Here is a 27,694-nt window from a genome sequence, read left to right as displayed (position 1 = left end):
CTATTGAAAATTTTGTAACTATTGATGGGCATCAAATATTTCCACCATGATGTGATCTCTCAAGAACTCATGAGACTCGCAAACAATAATATCATTGGATTTTCGAAATTTAGTAAGAATTAAAGAATTACACAAAAATTAAAAGGATAGATCTCAACTCCCGCAGGAAATGGGGGTTTCTTGTCAATTGCATTCAACAAGATGCAAAAAAGTGAGATAGGAAACTAATAATCATATCCTAAAATAAGATTGAATATTAAGAATACTAATCCTAATATATTTTCAAATCATATTTGTAAGTAACTATTAATCCTATCATAACATATATAAATTAAACAAATAAATATCCTAATAACTAAAGCTCTTAAAGCCTAAAAATAGGAAAAATCCTTTCAAGTAAAAGGTAAAAAGCCATAAGCAAAAATCCTAATAATTAATATTAGGAAATGATGGTGTAGTTACTCAATAAACTCCATGAATATTCGTGAAAACCCATACTGTATTGGACTATTGCTCCCGCATCACACCATAATTTTTTTAGTTTCCTCCCTTTAATGTCTAATCAAATTGACTAAATAAACATTCAATATAGATTTTTTTTTTAAATAAAAACTATAATGAATACAAGCATAATCAAACTACAAGCAAAAACTCGAACATCGTCCGGGCCAAAAACTACCCATACTGCTCATTCTTCTGAAAAAAAAATAAAATTAATTGTTAACCCAGTCCACATTCAACAAAAATCAAGCCCAGCCCAAATAGCCTTTTGTTTGAGGGAAGCCCAAAAAACTCAAAAGACTCTTTTTGCCGACCTTTTATTGGAGTACGAGTTGAGCTACCTCGGGTTCCACAACCATTCCACGTGTAAAAACCCCCTACCCCACAACCTGAACCTCTGAGAATCATCTAGACCAACCATCACTCCCACCTCTAACTCCACTCGCGTTTTTCACCTCTAAATAATCTAATCAAATCAAAATAAATTAAACTCCTAATTTAAAATTAATAAATAAACCTTTCGTACTCCCAGAAAAACCTTTCAAATTCCCAATTTAATTTAACCTTTTTTTTAAAAAATAATTTTTACTCTGCTTTCATTCATGCCCTCTTCTTCTTCCTCTTCAACTCTGACTCAACGACAACAAAAACGACGCTTTAAATTCAAAAAAATCAACGCTTTCATCATCTTCATTTTCTCTCTCCTCTCCCGCCTCTCCAATTCTCTTAAACTTTCTCTCTCCTCCGCCATGGATGACGTCTTCGATCCCGACGAGCTTCTCGCCGTCGACGATACAGCCGCCAATAACAACGCCTCCGATGATGACGCCAACGGCGGCGATGACGGTGATTTTCTCTACTCCCACGCTCGTCGCCGCCGTCGAATTCAATCTTCTCCTCCGTCGTCGGCGTCGTCTTTGTCTCTCGCTCTTCGCCATGATCGTCTCTTCCTCGTCTCTTACAAGTATTAATTCTCTCTTTTTAATTGGTTTGGTTTTGAGTAATGTAGAATTTGAATTGAATTGAATTGAGCTGAATTGAGTTAAAATTGATTGAATTGATTTGATTTTGAGTGAATTGAGTTGAATCTGATTGAATTGGATTTTGCAGGTGGTGGAAGGATGCGAGTGAGGAGTGTTTGAGTGTAATTAAAGGTGTTCGTTATACGGCGGCGGCAACTGATGATGATGAGGAGAAGAGGGAGAGTGATTTTGATGATGAGATTGTTTTGAATTTACACAGAGAAGTGAATGATATCGGCAATGGCGATGATAAGTGCGAGGGTTTCTCTGGTCGGGAGTATGCTTTAATTACCGAAAGCATGTGGTTTAAGGCGCTTAAATGGTGAGCAACTTTATTGTTTTGAATTTTTATTGTTGCATGCCTTCAATTTCTCGTTTTACGAATTTTGATTATCATGATTTGCGTTGAAGTTTTGTTCTAATTTGTTCATGTTTGTGATCATTCGATCAAAATACAATTCTGGTATGCATTTATTTCGTTGGTTGATTTCGTTTGTAATCTGTTGTGGATAATTTTTACTGATAAAGTATGTGCAAATTTTGAACTACATAGGTTAATTCCTTTATCGTGGATTTTTTAGGAATTACAATTAAACACTTTTGTAGTAGTAGTAGCCCGGATCAATTGCAACTAAAGGCTCATGTACTGGGGCTAGTTGCTTAATTGTAGACTTGTAGTACTAGTATGAACTTAACGGCAGATTTTGCTCATGGGTTTGGAGTCTTCAAAGAAATTTATTGAAATCAAATGGTGTAATTGAAATTATAAATTAAAACTAGTGGTGCACAGGTGCAATTACAGTATACTAGGGGATTCGAATATATTTTTGAATTGAAGGTCCATTGACTTGTGCTGGAGGTAGGGGTAAATCAGGTCCGGTCCGGGTTTGGACCTGAATGGACCTGTTTTGTGTCTTTTTCGTTTTTTTTAATACAAAACCTGTTGGACCTGCATATGGACCTGCATATGGACCTGTTTTGTGATTTTTAGACCTGTTGCATAATTTAATAATTACATACAAACCAAAATTATCAATTACAAAACTACATAAAGTCTATAAAGTCCCGATTCTCAAACACCAAAAATACAAATGAGTCCACCGAAAATACAAATAAGTCCACGAAAACTCATAAAATTACATAAATTCTCTTAAGTCTCAACTCTCAAGTACTAGAAATACATAAATTCTCCAACGAGTTGTTTTCCCTTTGATCGCGTGACTCTAGAGCATTCAGATTTCTAATTGGAAAAGTGGACTTAAGATCGAAAATTGAGACAATTTCAAGCTTCCTCAACGTGGCACTAGGAGATGGTCCTGCAGTAGTTGATAAGAGATGCCTTAGAAATTTCACATGGATATCATGTGCCTCTAATGACACAAGACTTCGCAACAGAGGCATCGATGACATCTTTGGACAATTGCTCACACAAAGTGTAAGATTATGAGAAGGGATTAGGAGTTGTTGTTGTATATAACGTGACCATCCCTCCAATCTTGGTAAATTAGCCAACAACAGGTATTCCAAAGAAGGAAAATAGTGTCTGAGTGTAGATGAACCAGAACTTGTAAATTTTTTATTATCGACATCAGGCTCCACGTATTCCAAGACATTTAGGTCCCAAAGTTGAATAGCTCTCAGATGAGGCAATGAACTCAGAGCTGGCAGAACTTTGCATCCTCGACAGTCTTCAATATGTATAGAAATAAGGCTATCAAAAACAGCCTTTCCAAACATAAGTTGTAGGGGAAATGTTTCTCCTTTGAGGTGGATGAAAGTAATCAAACTCTTCTAGGTTGGCTGGTTTTGAACACGAAGATGACCATGCCAATGACAAGTCTGTTACATTCATGTTATTCAATATACCTTTATCACCTGTCCGTGATGCACCAGGATTGGAAGGAAGCTTTTCATATTTGATTATGAGCTTTCCAACAAGATCACTCAAGTTACCCAACACATCTATACCGTTATTATTTCTGACTATAAACACATCTAAAATTTGGAGAGGTTTTAATTCCCCAAACCTCGGTGGCATATCAACCAATCTACCTCAAGTATACAAGTGCCTCAAATGACTTAGCTTGCAAAACTCTTAACACTAGATTGTTGAAAATCCAATATCTGCAATTTCTGCAACTTTGTGACGCTCTCAGGGAAGCATTTTTTAACCCTTAACCCCCACATACCAGAACTGTACCACCGTAACCCCACCATAACCCCACCCCAACCCACCCTACCACCCCAACCCATAATTCAAGTGGAGACATATATTACCTTGAATAACTTATAGTTTAGGAATAAACACAAATTTTCGCACTAAATTAATCTTAATAATCATAATAAACACAAAATTTCGAACTAAATTTCGCACTTGAACCCTAAACCCTAAACTTCTTAATTCTTATGAACCCTAAACTCAAAAAAAACCAAAAAAAAAACAGAAATTCGAAAGAGATGAACTAAAAATAAGAAATTCAACATGCAAACATCAAACAATCATTAAAAGCAATTGAAAATTTGAAACAAGAATAAACATATAAATTCTCACACTTAAATTTATTATTTCGAATTAAAAATACCAAAATTATAAGCAAATACTTACCAGATATTATCGGTGTGCATCGCCTGAGAGAATGAGGGAGGTGTCGGCAGTGGGCGGTGGCCGAAGCGAGTTGGGACAACCGCGTTGAGAAGTTGAGATTGAGGGAGGCTGAGAGAATCAGTTTGGGCTTAGGGAGTTAGGGTTAGAACTTAAAAATATGAAAGAGATTGAGGGAGGCTGAGAGAATCAGATATTTTCTTGTTTTTTTTTTTTTTTTTTTTTTTTTAATTACGATTTTCCCGGGTTTCAGGTCCAGACCTGAAAACCCCGGGTTTGGACCGGGTCCGGACCGGGACCGGGAACCTGGATTTTTAAGAACCGGGACCAGACCTGAATCAACAGGTCCGGGTCAGGTCCGGTCCGGTTCAGGTCGGTTCAGGTCCGGTTTCAGGTCCGGGCCAATTTTTGTACACCCCTAGCTGGAGGTTCACTTTGAGGTGGTTGGATCTGAACTTTTCTTCATTCAAGAATGATGTCAGTCAGACTAAAAAGGGGAAAAATCCAAGAATTTCTAGGGGCACTAGCAGCTGCCGTTCACCGGGGCTTCTGTCGCCGGCTGCCGTTCATCAGGTCACCAACTTCCTTGACCTTCCGGCACTGGGCAGGTCTCTACAAGTCTTTATATTCTTTCTTTCAGAACCTGCGTAAGATCAATATCACAACCAATGAAGTCTGAGATCCACTGGATGTTCGGCGGAGTGGAAGCAGAACCAGAAAAGGCAGCAATTCTGCTATTTTGGTGGCCGCTGATTTGCATGAAGCTGGTCCCTCTGGGCACAATAGAAAGGCAGTTGGAAGCAGGCGATAGGCTTAGATCAGATGCAAGCAAGGAAAGCAGCTGGACCCAAATTATCAACAGGCTCTCCAAGCACGTTAAAAATGCGACGAAAAGGTTTTCTTTTCTGGTGTCTTTGACGCAGGTGCCAAGTGGATAATCTTTGTGATACTTAACACTTACCAAAAGAAGTAAATGTTCTGAACTCTTCAAACTATAAATTGTAGAATAACCCAAAATATAAACATATTACAGAGTAAAAATTACAAATTCGAAGTTCATATGTCAAAATAACAATAAATTGATAATAATTGCCATATCACGTGTGATGTGTCAATTTATTGAAAATTAACAATTTTCGTTAACAATATTTCTCTTTAAAGTGAAAAGATATATATTTGTTTATTTTTTTTCTGTCGAGATGCACGGGGTTTTGTAGCCAAGTTAAAGACATGCAACTATCCAATCCCTAACTCCTTAGGTTGTTAAGAATACAAATGAATTATGATTTAGTATTCTACTATAAACCAATAATTAAAAAATAACTATTTACACCCTTCAACATTCGTTGTCACCTATGTGAGTATGTGCTAAAAAATCCTTTAGTTGGTCCACCCACAAAGCAATCAGACTTGCTGATGGCCAACCACCCAATTTTGCCTCCAAAACCACCTTTAAATTCACTTAAACAACTTATGTAACTTAATAGATCTATGCCTTTGAGCATCCAGTCTAGGTTACACCCATGTGAGGGTTGACTATTCTTCCCTCCCTCATGGATATCTGACACCGCAATGCTCTCAGTCTGCCCGATCCACCGCCATTGCTAAAAACACCATTAATCCTTTCAATTGTAAACACAATTGGACAATGGGCATGTAAAACGTCAATAAAGTGAATTTTGGGGTAGATTTCTAAAGAAGTCAAAGGAGGCCATAAATGATTTGGATAGAGTAAGTCAATAATGACATGAAGAAAGTTTACAAGAACATAGGAGGATATAAACCGTCATGGTTTGAGTGTTTTGACACCGAATCCATGTGATGAACTTTCGTCTTTTAGCAACGAGGGCGCGAGCCAAGTTTGAGAATGGCCGGTGGCACGGAGCAACTCAAGCGAGAAGGGTAACGCTCCTGTCTAGTAGTGACAAGTGTGAGGATAGTGATGGCGGAAGGGGTCGAGGCGGGCGCAAGCAGATCTGACGTCTTTTTTTTTTTTTTTTTTTTTTTTTTTTAGTTTTTAATTTAGGGTTTCTTGAGATTTTTTATGGTTTGGGTGCTTTGATACATGTGATGGCACTGTAAAGGCCTCCAACAACTTAAGTTTTAAAGCAATAAGCTACAATGGGTTAGAAGCTTGTGATTGAAGCAAATTTAGGAAGACGATCTTTGTGGACAAAGGATTAATTCTTGGTTATATGGCTTTAGCTTAGTTTTGTGTTACTACTCTTGGTTTGTTATGGTAATCATGAAGTTTATGGTTGTAAATCTGGTTTCTTGTACTTAATTATTAGAGATATTGTTTCTTATATTACTATTATTAGCTTGGGTTAGTTTAGGTCAAGGAACTTGTTACTAATATTATCAAATGAGTTGTCATTAGATTCTTAGTAATGTGTAATTTATGTACATAATATTTTGCTTAATTTTTGTTGTCATGAATGAAATAATAAAGATACTCTTTCCGTTCTAGAATAATTGACACGTATGACTTTTACACACTATTCATATACTAACTTTGACCATAGTATTTTAGTAATGTATTTCCTCTCTTTTTTCAACCGCAAGGTTGGGGATTTCATGCTGCACTTTTTGTAACTTAAAATATCTTAAGTTATATTGTAGCAAAAATTATATAAAGTTGATGTTATGAAAGTGTATTATGAGATGAATCTAGCAAGATCCCACATGACTGCAAATTTTCCAGCGTATAAATTACAAAAAACAATTAGAGAATTTTGTGTGAATAGTGTAAAATTCCAAACGTTGCGATTAAAAAAAGGTAGAAGTAATAAAAACAAACCATAAAAAATGTGCTGCCAAACAGGTATTAATATAAGGTTTCATGATATAAACTTTTTAATAATAGATATGATTTAGTCTGGTATTTTTTATGATCATATTTTTTTTGAACAATTTTTATGATCATATTTGAACAATTTTTATGATCATATTTTTTTATGATCATATTTTTTATGATCATATTTGAACAATTTTTATGATCATATTTTTATGATCATATTTGAACAATTTTTATGATCATATTTGAACAATTTTTATGATCATATTTTTTATGATCATATTTGAACAATCATATTTGATCATATTTTTATGATCATATTTGAACAATTTTTATGATCATATTTTTTTATGATCATATTTTTTATGATCATATTTTTTTTGAACAGTTTTTTAGTCTGGTATTTTTTATGATCATATTTTTACAAGTAAATATATGCTTAAACAGTTTAACATTTTGAACCGAATGTAGCCTAAGACTGCATCGACTCTTGTTGTTAGTTTCTTATGCTTTTCACTTGAATGCTTTTGGTCCTTGTTTATTTGAACTGAATGAATGTAGTTTATTATCAACATGGCTATGAACTAGCTCGTGTGTGTTCTTATTTAAGGGGTAAATGTAACACCCTAGAAATTCCTTTTCTTTAAAATACCCGTTTTACCCTTTTAAAATACGAAATAGGAAAATCTAAGACATTACCGCCACCGTGAAAACGGCTAAGGCAAATATCAAAAACTCACACACAACGGAAGACTACCTTTAAAACCATTCAAAACAATTCAACTTGAAAAGTCAAATCAAACGAAAGTAAAAGTCAAACAAAGTCAACCTACAACTTGGAACCATTGTAGGCCCTTAAAGCCCAATCAATATTTAAAACCTTTGCGCTAGTCTCGTGATCATAATAAAATAAATAATATTTAAAACAAATATAACACATCATATTCCTATGAAAATTAAGCATGATTCGCTCTTCATTTATGCCCTTTATGAAAATGCTTCATTACCTAAAAAATTTCTCTTTACTTGTCCCCACTACTCGCCATCAGAAATGGGTCGTCGTAGGGCTAAGTTAAAGACAAGGCCAACCAAACATACAAACACACAATCAGCAATGCTGAGTACATAAGCGTAATAAAATACACTAACATGCTTTCATCCTAACAACACACATACTGTGTTGCCCCTGTTTACAAGCACACAAAACATTCAACACCTAACTAGACCAATATTAATGTTCATTTAATTTTGATTACACATTGAACGACTTTCCAACCAAATCCATGCCTCAAATAAATTGAGGTAAACTACATCAGAAGCTAACCGGGTAGGCAAATGTCACATGAAGTGACTGGACGTCCTACGCAATAGATAAATAAAAAGGAAAATCCTGCGTCCTGCACTCCTTGTAAAAGTCATGGTTAAATATAAAACCCTATAACTCCCCCCATATGTTCATACTCAAAGTATATACGTTCCAAGAGTTTTGGTGTGTAATCTCTTTCACTTTACGTTGTTTACATATTATTATATTCGGTGACGACTCTCAAGCCATAGCACAATCAAACATTGTAAATCATTCAAGCAATCAAACATACCAATTTAAGTCTTGAATAATTAGTGACCACATAAATTTAATAGTTGAACCCTTTTTAATCTACCTCAGTGTCAAAGACACCTTAAACGCATAATGCGCCACAAATCCTATCCCTCGGTGTTAGAAACACCTTTAGTGCACATAGGCACCGCAATATAATTTATTCCCGTGTACTTCGACACTTAATAGCTCAATTCTCATGCTTAAAGAATCAATAAAAATTATATGATCCACCATAAAATTCCTTTTCAATATTCCAAACCAAATTAAACATTTAGTTTAATTATACATGCTCTCTAACATGCCAATAATAAAAGTGTGGTTCACAACCAACATGTCAACATAATTAATTCCAATCACCAATTCATCACAAATAATTCACACATCAGAAATCATTTACCAACATCAATCCAATCAACAATTTCCAACCCACACCTATCATGATGCTACTTGGAATTAACTAAGAAAAGCCTAGCATGCTTCTACATATTCAAATAATAACTAAGTACGCGAACGTACCTTGAATATGATCTCAAAATTGCCACAACTAAATAAAATCACTCACTTGAAAGTCTCCTACAAATCTAAATTATAAAGAAGTATTAATACCTCTTCCACAAAAATTTCCAGCAATATATACTCTCTTTAAATCACTCATAAACCCTCTAAAATAATCTGAAATTTAATTTAAAACCTTTACTTTTATTCCCAATTAATGGGTAATTAAAAATCCTTTTAAGAAACTTACATATAGTTTATATATAAAAATTCCAGCATCATTAAAACTTATAAAATTGTTGTAATTTAGTTTAAAAACATTAATTTCAACAGTTTTAATCAACCACAATCAAATTTCATCAATATACATTAGTTTAGAAACCTAGGGTTTTTAATTTGGGTTTTTTTTTTTTTTTTTTTTAATTTAAAACCAAATCTGAAAATTAATATACAAAATACTTATTATTAAACATCATAAAATCATCACAAAACCCAAAAACAATAATTAGATTTAGGGTATATTTAATTAAAAACAAAAACAATATAATTTTTTTTTTCGAACACCACCGGCGCACCCAACCACCTAGGCTGGTTGCTGCTGCGCTGGTGGCTCCTTCTGCCGGCGAGTGCTGGTGGTGGTGGCCGCCGGCTGGTGTTGGCGTGTGGTGGCCGGTCGGTGTGTGTGGTGGTGATTAAAATAAAATAAATAAATAAAGGGGAAGGAGAAAAATTAAGGGGAAAAGAAAATAAGAGGAGAGAGAGAGTTTACCTTTTGGGTGCACTCCACCTTAGGCATATGATGGGTATTTATACCCCCTCTGAATATCCTTCCTACTTAAAATTTCTTTACTACCCTTAATGATTTCTTTCCTAGTCAAACTAGTATTTTGACTTTCCTTAAATATCATTGACTTTAAAATTAACTTTTTATAAAATAATATGCCCTAATATTTTTAAATCATAAAATAAAATATTTTCAAGATTATTAGATAATTAAAAATAAACTTTTTAGTTAAATTTTTTTTTTAAATTAATAAAAACCATAAATAATTCATTTCGAATTATTTAAATACTTTAAGAAATACTTATTTAAATCAAAATACGTATAAAAATACGGGGTATTACAGTAAATCCGTCTGAAGTGGAGTTATTAATGAATGAGAGACTGGTGTACTAGTCTTTTTGACACTATCTAGTTGAGTGTCATAATGTGTTTGATGGTTAGGTTATTTCTTAGATTATGAGTTTTGTGCATTAATCATAGTCTTAGTTCATTTCTTCTCTTTATTGATTCACATCATCTTAGAATAAACCCAAGTTTTCCATCTGAACCCAAGGACCAGCATTGGATTTGTGATTGTTCTTGGAGTTGCTGGGTTTTTTGTACATTCCGAGTCATCTAAATTGCTAGGGGATTGTTAACATGCAATGTTTTCATTCAGTGTCATGAGCGTGAAGATGTCTTGCTTGTCCCTACAGGCATAGTGATTATTGCACAAGAATTAAGGATATGGGATGTTCTTTGGCTGCAGAAGATGATGAGCAGGATGTTTTCACTATTCAGATTAGGTTGTCTGTAATGCAGAAGAATGATTCTCTTGTGGTGAGGATATCTCTGATGGTGAGCCCTTTTTTATTTTTAATTTTTGTAATTATTTATTTATTTATTTATTTTTTGAGGTATTCAGTTATTAATTATCTTCATTGCCCGATTGCTATTAATGCCACATGTATGTAATGGCTTTACTCTTATACGTTGCCATTTTTACTCATTTTCTTTAGCTGCTTGTGAATTCTTGATCTGATTTCTGACATCTGAGACCTATGTCACCAATTGCTTGGTGGACTTGGGCGGATTTGTTCTATATAGTGTATTGAGCATGGATCTGCTCTGTTCATAGACTGAACTACTTGTTTCACCGGGATTTTTTCTTATAAGGAAGTGGAGAAGAACATTTGAACAAGGGGTTGTTGGACAATTTTATTTAGAACCCACCTTTTTGCAGTGTTGAAGACGTTTGGTCAGTACTTCCATTAGAACAGTTTGGTCTTGTTTTTTTTTTTTACATACTTCATCTTTATCATATACACTGAAAAAAAAAGAAAGATAGATGAGGTCAATGGATATAAATGCATGAATTAAGATTGTGTAAAATGATTATGGAATGTCCTGCAAACAAATGCTGACCTTTTCATTCTCAATGAGTTGGGAGATTAGTATAGCGAGAGATTTCTTGGAGCTGCCACCTCGTAATGCTTTAAATGAGTAGTAGTTGTAGTCATTATTTTCCCAATTAATAAATGAATAGTCAAATGAGTATAAATTGAAGTGCCTAACGCTTTAGGATTTCAATCATTCTTTGTTAATACTAGGGCGGCTAACGCGCGCGATGCACGCGTCATAGCTAGCCATATCCAGATGTTCTTTCGGTTTGGCGCTGTTAGTAGCGTTAATTGGGGAAAATATCTAAACAAATATTTTTAGGGTTAAATGTCCACTATTTTTAAAGAGTTAAAAAAACAATTAACATTTTTTTTAAGGAAAAAGTAGAGCGTAAATAAACATTTTAGGGATATAATCGTCTCAACACTATTCATAAAGTGTGGTCATACTTTTAAAAGGGGCAAATACGTAAATAAACATTTTTAGGGGCATAATAGTCTTAACATTATTTATAAGAGTTTGCTCATACTTTTAGAAAGGTAGAAATTTTGCTTGTGTATCTTTGTATCATAGGCTTGAGCAATTTAGAGTGTTCTTGAATGAGTATGGTTTAGTTATTTTGCGTACAACACCATGTAATTAATAATGGTTTATTTATGGTGTTTTGCCTCCACCAGTGGAGGTTGGTGGTGTTTTTATTGTTTTTTGACTTGTATCTATATTATTGCCATTATGGGTCCTTATGGATTAGTCTCTTTGTACTATATATTGTTTTGACATATTTTAAGAACTAAAGGGGCGTTTGGATTGGGGTATTCAAGAAATGGTAATGTAATGAACAAGGATGATCATCTAGTTTGTTAAGTTAATTTAATTATTCCCTTTTCCCACTCAATTACTCCAAAGTCCTCCTTTCTCTCTTCTACTACATAACCATCTTGATCACTACTTTGACCAGCACTCACCTAACAACCAACCACCTCACCCAATCACCCGAAACTCACCCACCATAAAACCACTTAAACCCATCCCCACCCAACCAAAACCCACCCCCACTACCCTAGTAGCCTCCTCAAAGTCCACCACCATGAAAACTACCTCTAACCATTCAAACCCTCCCAAATTCTTTTTTTTTTTTTGGTAAGCAAGCAAGAAATTATATTAACTCATCAAGGAAACCATGCCATTACAACCTAACAAACAAGACAGCCAAATGCAGCCCAACAGGGCATTAGCAAAACAGCAACAGAGAACCTAAGCCCCGTTCAGCAAAGAGGTGATCCAAATATGGTCACTATCTTTCATTTTACCTTACCTAGGCTATGAATCTTGCATCTAACATCTTGCCTAATAAAGTTACAAAGCACATCTATTCTAAGAACAGCAGAATCCCAGAGAGCTTTATTCCTACCTTTCCATATATGATAGATGATAGCAGTAAAGATACAAAGCATTATCTTCTTTTTCACCTTCCCTGCATATCTATTCTTCCACCATTTCCAGCACATAAGGGCATTGCTACCTTGCGAAATACTTACTCCAGTCCACTGACTCACCGCAAGATAGCACTGGTAAGTATGGTCACAGTTGAAAAAGAGATGGCTGACAGTCTCAGACTGATTCCGACAAAACAAACAGCTGTCAGAAGCACAGATACCAAAACAAGAGTCTGTCTCTAGTTTTAAGCTTTCCTAGTGCCACCAACCAAGAGATAAAGGAGTGCTTAGGGGTGTTGTACCTGTTCCACACCCAAGCAGTCCAAGGAGCAGAAGAAAGAGCACCCTGAAGCCAAGTATAACCATCTGCAATAGTGTATTTATGTCCATCAGTAGCCCAGTAGCCCAGGAATGCTGAAAAGAACCGTGCTTCAAAACCTCTTTGACTTTACAGATGTTTTCCCATCCCCACCTAGCAGAACGAGGGCGCTTATAGTCCCACCAGTTACTATCTTTGATATAAACACTATGCTATGCACCCATTTAATGCAAAGCATATCAGCTTTGAGAGCAATGAGCTACACCAACTTACCCTAGGCAGCAATATTCCAGATATCCCCATCCTTAAACCCAAGACCATCATGGGTTTTTCTTTTGCAAACATACTTCCAAGCAACTGGAACATTTTTCAGAGCAACATGTCTTCCCTCCCACAAGAAAGCTCTACAAATTTGAGTAACCTTCTTCATGACAGACTGGGAAATGAGAAAAATTTGAGACCAGAAGGAATGTAAGCTCTACAAGTTTGAGTAACCCTCCCAAATTCATGAATTAAGCCTCCAACCAAACCACCCTGAAAACTCCTCACCCTTTTGAAAACCTACACACCATCACTAAAACACACTAAATTAACCTTAAGAAAGCCTTCATTTGCCAAAAGAATTCACCCCCACCACCATAAAACAACACCAACCAATATATGTTACATTAAATGAGGGGTTGAGCGGCAGCCGAAGTCTAAGACGGCTGTGACGGTTTTAATAGAGTAGGAGGTGGGGGGAGTAGTGGGAGTGGTTGTGAAAAAGTAGAAGGGAAAGAGTAGTTGTGGTTGTGAAAGGAAATGGTGATGCTGAAAAATAAATGGTGATTACCTTACTTAAACAAAGAAGACATTTTGAGGTCTAACCTTTCTTTTCCTCATATTTTTATCTTAAAACTTTTTTTCCCCGTTTTTTAATTATCGCCCTTTAAATTTAGAGTAAGCAGGTTCTTGGTAATTTCTCTCTGATGCTTACCTGATGCAGCATGTGAATCATTCCAGGATAATCCGGTCCAGCTGTACAGACAAGCTTATGAGATTTTTGATGTGCAGTCGTATATGGTATGTTGCTAATGGAAAATGCTGCATTTGTGAATGTATGTTGTGCTGAACAATTTTCTAACTGTATTGAATGAAATAGGTTTGTATTTGGGACTTTTCTGGGCAAATGACCAATTTTTTTGAGAGAGATGGTAAAATATTTCCTTATGGCGGTCCAGGCCAGGCCGCGGAAGAGGTAATTCTTGTTGCACTGATTCATATGTTATATTGATGATAGCTCGTTCATTTTAGTTTGTCTCCAAATATCTCTAAATTGATGTTACTGCTGCTGGCTTTTGAAATGTGACCTTATGTATATTAAGCTTGTACATGCGCATATAGTGGCATCACATTTAAGATGATTTGCTTGGTTTTTAGCAAAGTTACCTAAATAACCTGGATCTTCAATTGTGCGAGAGGATCAGTCTTTTGTATCTTTGTTTTGTTTTTGGGGCAATTAGCTGTTTTTTATTTTCTTTTATAATTTTTTAAAGACTTTCTATTGTCTTAATGTTTATATATTATAGGCTCTTCTTGAATTACAAGTTTTTGGATTGCCAAGTTTTGCCAAGGATGCAGAAGTAAAAATAACTGAGTTTTCCATGCAAGAAAGGTCCAGCAGTGGAGGCTCTTGCAGTAGCTGGCCGAGTAAGATGAATGGAACCGTTGATAATCAGAGTTCTTCTTCACCACTTCTCAGTTTGCAATCACGCACTCAAGGACATGGAGAAACTGGTGTGCTGGGTTTGACCGGACTCCTAAATCTTGGCAATACCTGCTTCATGAACAGTGCAATTCAGTGCTTAGCTCACACTCCTAAATTTCTTGATTATTTCCTTGGAGATTTTAAGAAAGATATAAACTACGAAAATCCTCTAGGGATGAATGTGAGTGGTTCTTTATTGGTCCTAATGCTGCATTGGCTGCTTTAGTTCCTTGCTGTTTATGCCATTTCAAGTTTTCCGAATGCTTTTTTCGTTTGGACAGGGTGAACTTGCTTTGTCTTTTGGGGATTTGTTAAGAAAGTTGTGGGCTCCAGGTGGTATGCCTGTTGCTCCAAGATTATTTAAGTCAACTTTAGAGAACTTCGCTCCTCAATTTTGTGGCTATAACCAACATGATTCCCAGGTAAGTTCTGTTTTGTTTGGAATAATGTTACGGGAAGAGCATACTAGGAACATGTAAAGTTTTCTAAAGTTTAGAAGTGATGGTTAATGTCTTTCCACCACACGCTTCTTGGCTCATTTCCATCCAGTGAAGGCAAACTGTACATTTGGAAAGATAAGGTAGTTTGGGGTGGGGTGGGGGGGGGGGTGGTATTCAGGGTTAAGCTAAATTATTTTCTTTCTAAATAGGGGAAAGTTTTGAGGGGTTTTAACTTTTTCATAGTTCAGCTTTCTCCTGCAACCAATTTAATCTGTGATGTAACCACATATATTAGAGTGTAAGTCTAATACAAAAGAAGTGCCATTATGTAACTTGTGTCTCACTTGTATGCTGCGACTATCTTGTCCACTGAACTCTACTGAATACAGGAGTTTCTGGCTTTTCTGTTGGACGGGCTCCATGAAGACTTGAATCGTGTGAAACACAAGCCATATATACAGCTTGGTGATACTGAGGGTCGTCCTGTTGATAAAGTGGCAGATGAACATTGGCAGATTCACCTAGCTCGTAATGACTCTATAATAGTTGATCTGTACCATGTGAGCTTTGTGTATTTTTTTCGTCTTTATAATGTTAAATGTGTATAAACATGTTAGTTGATTTTATATTTCTTACAGGCTTTCAGTTTCCTAATGAATCTCTCTCAAGATTGTTTAGAACTGTTAATATAATGTTATAAGAATAACTTTCTTTAAGCGGTGGACACATATATGTGATGCTTGGTAACGCGTGGCACAAAATTATTATGTGACAGGATGATTGTAGAATTTCATATTTATGCCTTATGGGGGCATCTATCTAAAACACGCTTTTTACTGTCTATTTAGGGTCAATTTCGATCTAAGCTGGTTTGTCCTATCTGCAAAAGGGTCTCAGTCACTTTTGATCCGTTTATGTACCTGTCGCTTCCTTTGCCTTCAACAACTATGCGAACAATGACTGTTACTCTTTTGAGCACTGATGGAAGTGTGCTTCCATCATCGCTTACTGTAACGGTACCCAAGTATGGAAGGTGCAAGGATCTTATTCAAGCCCTCAGCACAGCCGTTTCATTGCAAGATGATGAGACTCTCTTTGTGGCTGAGGTATGTTGCATTATCTGCTGATTTATTTTGCCATTGAACTCATCCAACTGTTTATTAAGGATTTAGTTTATTGTTGCTTTCTTCCCTTGTATCTTAAACGTTATTATACAAAAGTATTTCATACTTGGGACTGCATCATGCCCAAGTAACTTTTCCATGTGAAACTTCTTTCTGTTTCGTTTAAAGTGGTGACTGGGTTGGGTTGGGTCAAGTATGGCTGGGTTGGGAAAAGTTGTAAGTTTGAAATTTTGCAAATAGACAAAGCTTAGTTATTACATTACCCTAACTTTTGTGATTGTCAGTAGATAGCTGCTGATTTAGCTCAACTTGCAAGTTACTGTCTTCTGAAAAGTTACTGATGCATATCTTATGGTTTCCAATCTCCCTGATTAAAAAGTTGCTGTTCCCAATTTATTTTGGTTAGTTTTTTATTTTATTCATAATTTGGTATTGTTAGATGAAAGTCTCCTTGTTGGTCATCAAACTCATCACTTAGGATTTAAATTCTCATCTTTTGAACTGCTTGAAATTTTATGTGGATTTCTCGATAACAAGAAAATATTTTAGACAAGTGAGATTTTTGACATCTTTTAGACTAGGTGGAATTTTGGTTGAGTAATTCTAGAAGTTTGGTTTGGGACCAAGGGAAGTTGCTTACTTGCAGGCATACATCTCTTTGGGCAACATTAGCTTGTTATCTTTCAATTGGGATTTTAGCGAGATTACTCTTACGGCTGCTTCATATGTGAAGTTTGCTTCCTTTTGAAGGTTTACAGTCACTGCATCATCCGATCCCTGGAAAATCCATCCGATTCATTGGCATTGATTAGGGATGAAGATTGTCTTGTAGCGTACCGTTTACCAAAAGAGAGTGAGAGTGGCTATTTGGTGGTTTTTATGCATCAGAGGTGTGAAAGGTATGTATCTCACTATTGCTTCCTGTTTGACATCATGTTAACTGGCAAGGCCCAAACCTTATTGTGTAAGAGTATCCTTCTCAGTTGCTTCTCATTCAAAATCTCCATGTAATGGTAGCAAGTTAGGACAAAAAGTGTCAAGCAGAATAGCTAATTTGGTAGTCTGATTTTGGTACATTTTGTGTAAGCATGACTTTGTTTTGATTTGATGTCTTGAATTATGTGCATGTTGCTTTTTCAATAACAGAAATGAGGTACGAAAAGGTAAAGAAAAATTACAAATATATACTGCTTGTAGGTGTTAATTTTCTAATTAATAGCATACATCTGTTAAAATATTAACGGTCGTCTTGAATTTTTATAAGGTAGAAAGAAGAGAAAAATAGGAATGGAAAATAGAAGAGAGAAAGAAACCCCTGCTTGCCTGGTCGCCACTAAATTCTCCCCCCCCCCCCACCCCCTCTTTTAGTTATGTGTTACAATTTGTCTTCTCAATGCTATGCATCAACCTTTCCAGACTTTCTTCCATGTTTCTCTCTTTTTGCCCTCCCGCGGCTAGTAATCGTTTAGAGACAAAAGCAATGGTTAGAGTTGGCTCCTTGCTGCAGCCAAAAGTCGTTTTGATGATTAAATGTATCAAAATAATAGATCTATGGTTTATAAGTATGTACCTTAGTTGTGTATTTAAATTAGGAAATCAAGAAGTGGATGGAAGGAGAATTGAGGGAGTTAGAAAGTCATTTACCTCGTTTGGATAAGAGAGAAGAGGAAAGAGGGATAGAGAAAATCATTAACATAATATTCATATTCCATAAAAGAGTAAAAGGAGAATAAAGGAACATTGTATGAATCGATTGCTCCTGTTATTAATAAGCAAAGGCAACACACATAAATATTACTAAAGAGAAGCAACAAGTAGATCATATTAGCAAACCAGTATGCAAGAGTTATTGAATTGAGGAGAGGAGAGGAGAGGAGAGAGAGAGAGAGAGAGATTAGATCATAACCCTAGATTAAACAGGAGATTTTATCCATTTTTATTGTATAGAGAGGGAGAGAGAGAGAGAGAGAGAGAGAGAGAGAGAGAGAGAGAGAGAGAGAGAGAGAGAGAGAGAGAGAGAGAGAGAAATTATAACCCTAGATTAAACAGGAGATTTTATCCATTTTTATTGTATAGAGAGAGAGAGAGAAATTAGATCATAACCCTAGATTAAACAGGAGATTTTATCCATTTTATTGTAGAGAGAGAGAGAGAGAGAGAGCAAAAAGTAATGGAAAGGTAACTTGGTAAGAGGTTCCTATTATTCAAATGAGAGAATTTTTAGAGCATTATGACTGATTTTACAAAAAAATCTGTCACTTTCCTGTCTCTTCGAATTTTGGAGACATTTGATCTTAAGCAATGAGGGAAATTTTTTCCTACTATTCCCTTTTCCTCCATTTCCCTCACCCTCACAATTGCTATCCAGACATTGTAATGCCTGTCTCTAGTCCGTGCTTTTCCTTTTATTTAAACATAGTGTAGGTTTGAATATATTATAGTTTCTCCGTTCTCATTTAATTGCAACATTTAGAAATTTACACTATCCACGTTCTCCCATTTGACCCCCTTTGTTGATTTATATGTTCGGAAAAATATAGTCATGTAAGATTTGCCTCAATTTATATTTTCACAATATCAAAGATATATATTTTTTACTTATCATTATTAGAGATATGAAGGATTAGAATTGTGCATTGACAAGCGTAAAAGTCAAAATGTTGCAACTAAAACAGATGGAAAAAAATATGATTTTTTTTATATGATTATTTGCAAAATTAGTTCGACTTTATGAATTGAACAATAAACATACCAAATTTTTGGTGTTGAACAGTTTAAGTCATCAAATGAAAATATGTGAGTTGTCCTGCATGTGCGTTTTAAATGGTGTGGTTTCTGCAAATTTTGGGAACAGTAAAATATTCTTGCTAGATGTTGATGTACTACATGGCTTTTCTTAGCCCTTTCAGGCAATAAGGTCTATCCCAACTGTAACAAAGTAGGGGTACTGTCTGTGTTGTTTTCTGCTTGCAAATGTAGCTGTTGAAGTAAAAGTCTATGCTTGTGCTTGCAAGTTTTCACTCAATTTTTAAACTGTATTTTGTACTCTTGAAGGTGTATTTATTAATCATTATTCTATACAATTTATTGCTGTCATAGTTGGCAAGAAATGAATAAAAAGAATAGTTTTAGTACCAATACTTTTAGTAATTGCTTTTTTTTTTTTGGGAATTGTGTGTTAGGTTGTTCATAGACTGATAATGAATAATTAGGGCACTCATTTGGAAATGGGCTAAAGAGTACAATGCAACTGGGGAAGTGGTTTTATGCATTGTCTTTGTCTATAAATAGAGATATTGTATCTTCCATAATTATTATGTTATTTCAGGCAATTTGGCTTTCGAATCGGAAGACCTCATTGGAGTCTGTTTGGCACCCCTTTGGTGGCAAGAATTCCTAGTATATCAGATGGAACTCAGATTCATGATGCTTACATAAAACTGCTTCAGCCTTTATTGAATATGGATGAAGATGATTATGATGATATTGAAAATTCAGATGACGAGTTTACCAAGATGGGGTCAGGGAGTTTGTCAAATTCAGACAATTCGTGGAGCTCGGATGATGAAATGGGATCTGACTTCTATGTGCCCTCTGACTTTCAATTTCACATTTCAGATGAACGAGGTATATTAAGGGGTCAGAGGTTAAAATTGGGCAAACCTCTGGATGTTCCTGTTAAAACTACAACAGTGAATGTGCTTGTTAGCTGGTCTAAAAAAATGTTAAGGCGGTATGATACCTCTCATCTCAGCTCGTTGCCGGAGGTCTTCATACCTATATTTCCTGATGTGAAACCTCAAGAATCAGTTTCCTTGTATAAATGCATGGAAGGCTTCTTGAAGGAGGAGCCATTAGGCCCTGAAGACATGTGGTTAGTATTCATCATCTTCGATACTTTTTCATTCTGTAAATTGAAATGTTAATGTGTTGTTGCATAATCACATTTGAACTTATGGCCCCTCATTGGGTATCAAAGTTGAATATTTGTCTTTTTATAGTCTTTACAATGGGATATAACATGCAACTACAGTTAAGGTTAAAGCAATTTGTTTGAGGCCTTTTAGGATTTGAGAGATTAACCAGGTGAAATCTTGGATGCAGTTGCAATTGTGGTAACAGTTGCAAAACCACTATCGTTGGCAGATCGAGTAGTATGCGTTTGTTGGGGGATAATATGCAGTTGCAGTAGGCTCATATAGCAAAGGATTACATAGGGTTGGATATGGTACAGTTCCAATCTACTTGAGTACAAGTATTCTAGGTTATAATCATAATGTCAGGTAAGGTGCTATTAGATCACTAAACAAACTTTGAGATCATATTTGGCCTATTGTATGAAAGCACTACATACTTGAGTTAGTCGTAGCCGAGAACGGAGAACATAAGCTAAGTGCAATGTACTAACCTGGTAGGGTTGGTAGGTTTACAGTATCCAACATCATTTTTATTCTCCCTTGGTGGATTGTAGTTGAACATTGATGGAAGGTTCTAACTTTTTATGATGCAGTTTTGGTACCCTGAAAAAGTGAAAATTGGGATGCCTCTGTGTTTAAGTTCAAGAGTAGGATTTAATTGAGCTATTTTAGGAAATTGTCACCTAAACAATGAGTGGCTGTGAAAGGGAATGATATAATTAGAAATCCATGAACCATATATAGATGATAAAGACATGGTTAGATGTTAATCGACCTTTCTTCCTTTTTAGGCTGTATGATAAAGGTATTTGTATCTGCCATTATTGCCCAGTCTAACTCTAACCCATATTTAAATTGACTATGTAAAGATTAGAATTTTTTTGTATAGATCACGACTGATTAAATCACTTCTTATGTAGCTTCTTTCACCTGCAATATTATTACTGGTTAGGGCATTCTATGAATTGTAACTATAAACATGTATCTCTGAATGTACTTTTATATATAGTTCTGCTTTTAAATATCTTGGGCTTGACAGCCTCACCTTTGCCTGATTTCTTCCTTCATACTGATGAAAGTGGGAAATTCTGGTTTGCATTATTCTTAGCAAAAGGTTTCCACCATCATACTGATTAAAAGTTGAATCATTTTCAAGATCAAGAATGAATCCTGATTTAAGTGCCTTTTGTAACATAATATAATGCCTCATTATTAGCGTGGAAAGGAGGGGTTTGGGGGGGGGGGGTGTTAAATTATTTTGTCTCGCATATTAGACGCTGAAATATAATTAACTGTAAACCTTACCTCCCTAGTCGGCCCCTGTGATGGAGAAAAGTTATTGTCTTATTGCAAAGATGTAAGGCTGAGGACTGCTAGAGTATATCGAGTGTGATGTTTCATAGCTTTACTTTTATACAATTCTACGTTAAAACAATATATTTATTGTTTTAAAAATATGTTCGTTGATATTTCATATTCTAAATCCATTATATATTCGTTGATATTTCATATCCTAAATACATTAAAAAATATATTTCATATCCTTTTTCAAACTCTTTTAATTGATGATTTTATTATGTCCTTTTCTTTATATCGTCCAGTTCCTTATGACGATTCATGTTAACCAACCCCAAATCATTTTGGGACTAAGGCTTTGTTGTTGTTGTTGCTGTAAATTTTGTGGTCTTTTTTTAAAGTATTATCTTATTTTCCTTCAATAACATTTTCATGTCTAGAATTTCCCATCAAGAATGGGTTCTTGTTTTGTTTTTGAAACAGTTAAATTTCTAAAGAAGTATTATATTGCTTTCTTTGCCTTTCTATGTTTTGACTTAAAAATTGTCATGCTTGTGTTCAAGGTATTGTCCTAGCTGCAAGCAGCATTGCCAAGCAAGCAAGAAATTAGATCTTTGGAGATTACCTGAAATTTTAGTAGTCCATCTGAAAAGATTTTCCTACAGCCGGTTTTTGAAGAACAAGCTTGAAGCATATGTTGATTTTCCCTTAGACAAGCTTGATTTGACAGGTTTCCTTGCCCATGATAGTGGTCCAAGCTTGAATTGCTATAGGTTGTATGCCATCAGTAACCACTACGGCTGCATGGGTGGTGGTCACTATACAGCTCTGGTTTATGTAAGTGCTCCCTTTCCAAATAGTCTAATGTATATTTTGACTCAGGTTTGCCATTTCATGTGTCCAGTATGATAGTCTTTGACACTAATTGAAATTTCTTGATTGGGAGATTGGGAAAACATTATATTATGTTGGAATATTCATTATTCTGAGTAAAAGAGTGCAGTATTCGACTGTAAAGTGGTTTTTTACAATGCTTGTATTCTAAACAATGGGCTTAGTCTCCCCAAATTACGTTAATATCCATCCTTCAAGTTGTATACAGGAGGCTTAATCACCCAAGAGAATGCCTACTGTTTGCTATGCTGTTTTGTTTCATAATATTTGCAACAAAGTTCCATGGTAAATTATTTAAAAAGCTTCTTGAGTATTGCAGAAGCTACCCGCATCTACAATGATATTACTTCTATATCATCTTTTTCATTTAATTTTGGGCTTTTATATTACATATAATACCTGTGATCCTGCTAGATATCTCTTAAAACTTAGCTTTTAGTTGCAAAAACTTAAGCAAGCATAAAGATGAGAAATTGATGTGAAAGTGTCATAAATCTTATAATAAAGCTATGCATTGTTACATTTATAAAAACGTAGGCATTAGTTATATAGATATGTTTTGATGATTGAAAAAAGATATTGTTGGATTAAAATGAGATGCAGTCTGAGATTAATAACATGTGTTCTGTTTATATTAGGAATATTTTGGAGAATATAGTTTAGTTTCCTTGGAGATAGTATATTTATATCGTTCGTCTCTGGATCCTTAGGAAGTTTCTTTTAGCTGTATTATTAGGCTCACAATTAGTTACTTTAAATCTTGGGGTTTATAGCTGTGTTGTGAATGTAAAGGTCTAACATCTTATGTCCCTCGTGCAGCATGGTAATAGGTGGTATGAATTCAACGACAAATCTGTTGAACCAGTTAGAGAGGAGGACATAAAAACATCCGCTGCTTATGTTCTTTTCTATCGCAGAATCTCTGATTAAGCTTGTTGGTATTGTTTTTTGGTTCAGTATAGAATGATGGGAAACCTAGGATTAGAATCAGCACACATTCTTTTGTGAAGCTTCAGAGATCACAAGATTCACAATCAAGCAATTGTAGAGAGGAGCCGGTACACTGATTTATTTATCAACCAATTTTCTATATTTTGTTTCCTTAGTTAATTAGATGTATATATTTATTTTCTTAGGAATATGTAATGCTTGGTGCTGCTGGCTCCTGTCACAAATTTTTCTGAAAAACATTGGGCATATAATGTGCATAAACTTTAGTTATTTCAGTCCTTTATCAAGTGGTTGGACAACCACTTTCATCTATTTTACTACGTATTTAACTTGTAAATTTACTCTGTTTGATTTTGAAGTGCGCCTCATAATCTTGGCTTTGGGCTGACCTAATTCGCAGATCTGTCAAAAAATTACGTAATTAATTGTGTGAGTATACTAATCTTGCATATGCTAATTGGTACATGAACATAGTAATTTACTGATTTCTCAGTTGAAGTTTGCGGCTTTCCTAGTCCCTACTAAATAATTGAAACTTTAATGGGGAAGTTTTACATTTACTGTTATTAACCAAGCATTTATTTACACTTCTTGGTTACTTGGTACTATAAAGTTTTTTGGACTTGCGATATCTTTAAAGTGCATTTTCTTGTGAACAACCAAACTACTACGGTACTACGTTGTATGAGATTATTATATAGCATGAAATTGCAAATACAGCCCTTTACAATTATTACGAGTATTTGCGAAGAACTACAGTATAGAGTGAAAAAGTGAGGTGAGTGAAAAGAGAAAAGGTGTTATTTGGGTCCAATTAATTCTCAATTGGGCCTGGTCTACAAATGATATAATTCAAAGCTCAAATGCAAGGTTCAACTCTCCAGCCCAATACTAAGTCAGTCAACGGTCCAGTCAAAGTGGCAAGCCCACTTTACTCCAAGGGCTCAAATCCTTTAATTGAGCAAAGGTATAAAAGCTAACATCCACTTCATTTCACATTCATTCACAATCAACCTCAAGCACCCCAAATTTCTTGCACAACTCATTCTCTCTCTCTCTCTCTAAAACACTGTACTGACTTCGGCATCGGAGGAGCCTTCCTCGGCACAACCCCCAAGGCCAGTCTTACGTGTTCTTTGCTGTGCAAGAAATCCTCGGCCCAGCTATCATTTGGACCGAGACCAGTCTCTCCCCTTAAAAAAGGCCTGCTGAAGGTCCCATTGTTTTCATCCGAAATAATTTTGTGCCGTCTGTGGGGAAGATACAAAAAAATCAAGCCAAAAATCAATCACTCCTAGCGAAAAGCATGACTTAGAGTGGCAAAAGCACCAAAAGTGCTAGAAAGAGGGGTGGTTTTACCTCCTTACGGAAGGATAGGGACATGATCACGGTGAGGGAAAATCAACCAATTTCACCGTCACCGGAAGCATCTTCTCCTTCCTCGAAAGCTCCCAATTCTCAAGAAAGGGAGGCTTCAGGAGACTCCTCCTCACACCACACTCGCCAGCCAACAATTTCACCCAGGCCGAGTGGGTCAAATGCGAGGAGTCCTCCACCGAACAGTCTGCACTCTCGGTCCCAGCCGAAAGAAACCCCTTTGTCGGGGCCCTCTACGGAGGAAGTGGCTAGGGCCGTGGCGGTTTGCATGGAATTCCTTAAGGCCTAAGGGGGTCAACTCTCATCAACACCTCACGAGTCTTCACCTCTTCAGCCGAGACACCTGAGAAGGAGAATCGGTAAAGGGGAGAGTGGACAAGTTCCACCCTACAAGGAGCTCGGGGGGAAATGGCAAGAGGACACATGGAACACCGATAAGGAAAGGAAGAAGAACCCTCACTTCTTACAGCACTCAAAAACTCGGGACTCGATGAGTTTCCGGAGCAGCAATACTACCTCCACATACAAGGAGTCTGCTCGCCGAAGTGTTCATGAACGCTTAGGCTCGAGGGAGGTGGACGTGCGTAGCCGCCTCACCTTCCCAGAAGAAACCGGGCCATACCCGAATTGTCTCAGCTAGGGACGAAAACCACTTCCACCTCTTTGAGAGGGAGAAGCGAGGTCCCTTCAGCTAAGCAAAGGGGGAAGGTCGTAATGGTCCTTACAAGCTCGCCCTTCCAAAGTTGGATATTGGAATGCATGTGCCGACGGTGAAAATTCCGGCGCACATTACTTATGATGGTACCTCAGACCCAAAGGATCACATTGCCTCTTATGAGGGGCACATGTATCTCAACCCCAGGTCAAACCTGGTGCAAGTATTTTCCAACAACCCTCAAAGGTGTTGCACAATCGTGGATCACTAAGGGGGTGAAAGAAGGCTCTATATCTGGTTGGAAAGACCTTTCCAACAAATTCAAGAGCAAGTTTTCTACGGCTAACCGCCGAGAAAAGACAACTGCAGAACTGATGAGTCTGCAGCAAGCTGAGGAGGAAAGCCTCCGCGATTACCTGACTCACTTCAGCAACGAGTCGTCCCTTTACAAGTCTGGATCAAGGCCTTTTCGTATTTGCACCGCGGAATGGTCTGCAAGCTGGAAAGTTCATTGACTTCATAGTCATGCATCCCCCGCAGACCTTTGAGAAAGCTTTGGATGCCTTGGAGACCGTCCGGAAGCTCATACTGTGTTTTTTTTTTTTAAAGTAAAACTATTGTTTTTTTTTTTTAAAGTATCTACAGTCATGTTATATACATATATAGTTATTTTATACTACACTTTTTATTCTTATACTATATTACATGAATAATTTTATTTGTAATTAGATCAATCGATACGTAGTATTTGCCATTTATCTTTTTAAAGTTTATCTTGTGAATGACATGAATTTAATTTGTAGATATACCCTCACATCTCTTTTAGGGAGTTTCAAATAAATTATAATATTCTAACATAAAATGGCATTAGATTACTTACATAATGCATCTTACATCAAACCATTGTTATTAAAATCCGATTTAAATCTTAAAATCTTACAATTTTACGATTTATGTATGTCACACGATTTAATTTACGATTCTATTCGATTTTACATATTTCTCTTAACTAGCGAAATCCTTACAAGTTTAAAATATGCCTATATAGCTATTTATAAATATAAATATTGTCAATTATTGGTTGCTTAATGGGTAAACAACTATTTTCTATCAATAATTAGGTTTCAAGCTCATAATTTAAATATATTTAATTAAATTTAGATATGACGTCTTGATTATACATGTCAGTAGAATCTTACGATTCTACGATTCGATTTTACGATTCGATTCTGATAGCCCTTTTCGATTCAAAGTAGAATTCCAATTTTAATAACTTCGCATCAAACAAAATTTTGAATAGTTGATAACCGTATTTATCATACAATAACAGTATATTATATTAAAAGAACTGTTTTACAAAGTACATAACAATATATATGGGTAAATAATAGACCTTTCTTTGACCAGTGTTTCTATTTTTATAATTCTACAAAGGATTTCTTGGACTTGGTGAAAAGAAAAATAATGTAAACACAAAACTATGGGTTCGTTTAGCATCACCGTGGTTTTCTGTTTTTTGGTTTTTTGTTTTTCAAAATCATATGATTTATTGATTTATGTCATATAATGAATCAAAAAGTTGTCAAACTTATTAAAATCATGATATTATTAAAAACTAACAATAAAAAAGTGGAAACACCTTTTTTGTCTCCCGTTTTTGGTTTTTTGTTTTAAAAAAAAAATAAAAAACTGAAAAATAAAAAAATGATGCCAAACAAGCCCTATATTATTTAAATTGAATGTTCTCAAAAAAAAAAAATAGAAATTTTATTTAATAAGAAAAATGGAAATAAACAATCCCACCTTTGCTTGGTCTTCCAAAAACAATCTCTCCTTTGATTATTCTACAAACAATCTCAACTTTGATTATTCCAAAAACTAGTACCTTTGAAATTCGACATAACCAAACCCATTTTTAACATAATGACCTTTATTATTTATATTAATCACTATCTGAAAACTCTCATCATAAAATATATTGATCTCTTATTACCTTTATTATGACACAGTGATTTTTATTTTAAACGTAATACTCCCTTTGCCCCTATACTTTGTGCCCCATTTGATTTTTCAATTCATGGTCTCCAAACGTAATATGCGTCTTAAAATGTATTTATCTTCATTTTCATACATGTGAAAATTGTAAAAAAATGATATTAATAAAATATACAATGAGATGAAGATAACAATATTTCACATAATCATATTATTTCTTATAGATTAATGGTAATTTATGGTCAAAATTTTTAAAGTTTGACCCAAAAAATGACAATGGAGCAAAAATAAAGGAACGGAGGGAGTTACTTTAATTTCGATAAACAACCCTTTTTTTAATAAAATAATAATGATTTTCTTTT

General features: G+C 35.5%; 1 protein-coding gene across 2 annotated transcripts; it reads left to right on the top strand.

Annotated features, from left to right (window-relative positions):
- The first annotated feature begins 444 nt into the window (after positions 1-444).
- Positions 445-23,663, top strand: LOC110733821 (ubiquitin carboxyl-terminal hydrolase 8-like). Of its 2 annotated transcripts, none has more exons than XM_021913890.1 (13): positions 445-1,465; positions 1,612-1,845; positions 10,497-10,620; positions 13,939-13,998; positions 14,078-14,173; positions 14,505-14,864; positions 14,965-15,105; positions 15,513-15,683; positions 15,972-16,229; positions 16,998-17,146; positions 19,576-20,121; positions 22,024-22,297; positions 23,174-23,663. In XM_021913890.1, exons 1-13 carry the CDS (start codon positions 1,104-1,106, stop codon positions 23,282-23,284), a joined length of 2,886 nt encoding a protein of 961 aa, XP_021769582.1. In that variant the 5' UTR covers positions 445-1,103; the 3' UTR covers positions 23,285-23,663. The 2 variants fall into 2 exon arrangements, with proteins under 2 accessions (XP_021769582.1, XP_021769581.1); XM_021913889.1 differs by having other exon boundaries at positions 446-1,465; positions 10,497-10,638.
- Positions 23,664-27,694: the final 4,031 nt, after the last annotated feature.

The sequence above is a fragment of the Chenopodium quinoa genome, unplaced genomic scaffold (genome assembly GCF_001683475.1).
Source record: "Chenopodium quinoa cultivar QQ74 unplaced genomic scaffold, ASM168347v1, whole genome shotgun sequence".
In the NCBI taxonomy this organism is placed as follows: Eukaryota; Viridiplantae; Streptophyta; class Magnoliopsida; order Caryophyllales; family Amaranthaceae; genus Chenopodium; species Chenopodium quinoa.
This window is presented reverse-complemented; position numbering and strand designations above follow the sequence as displayed.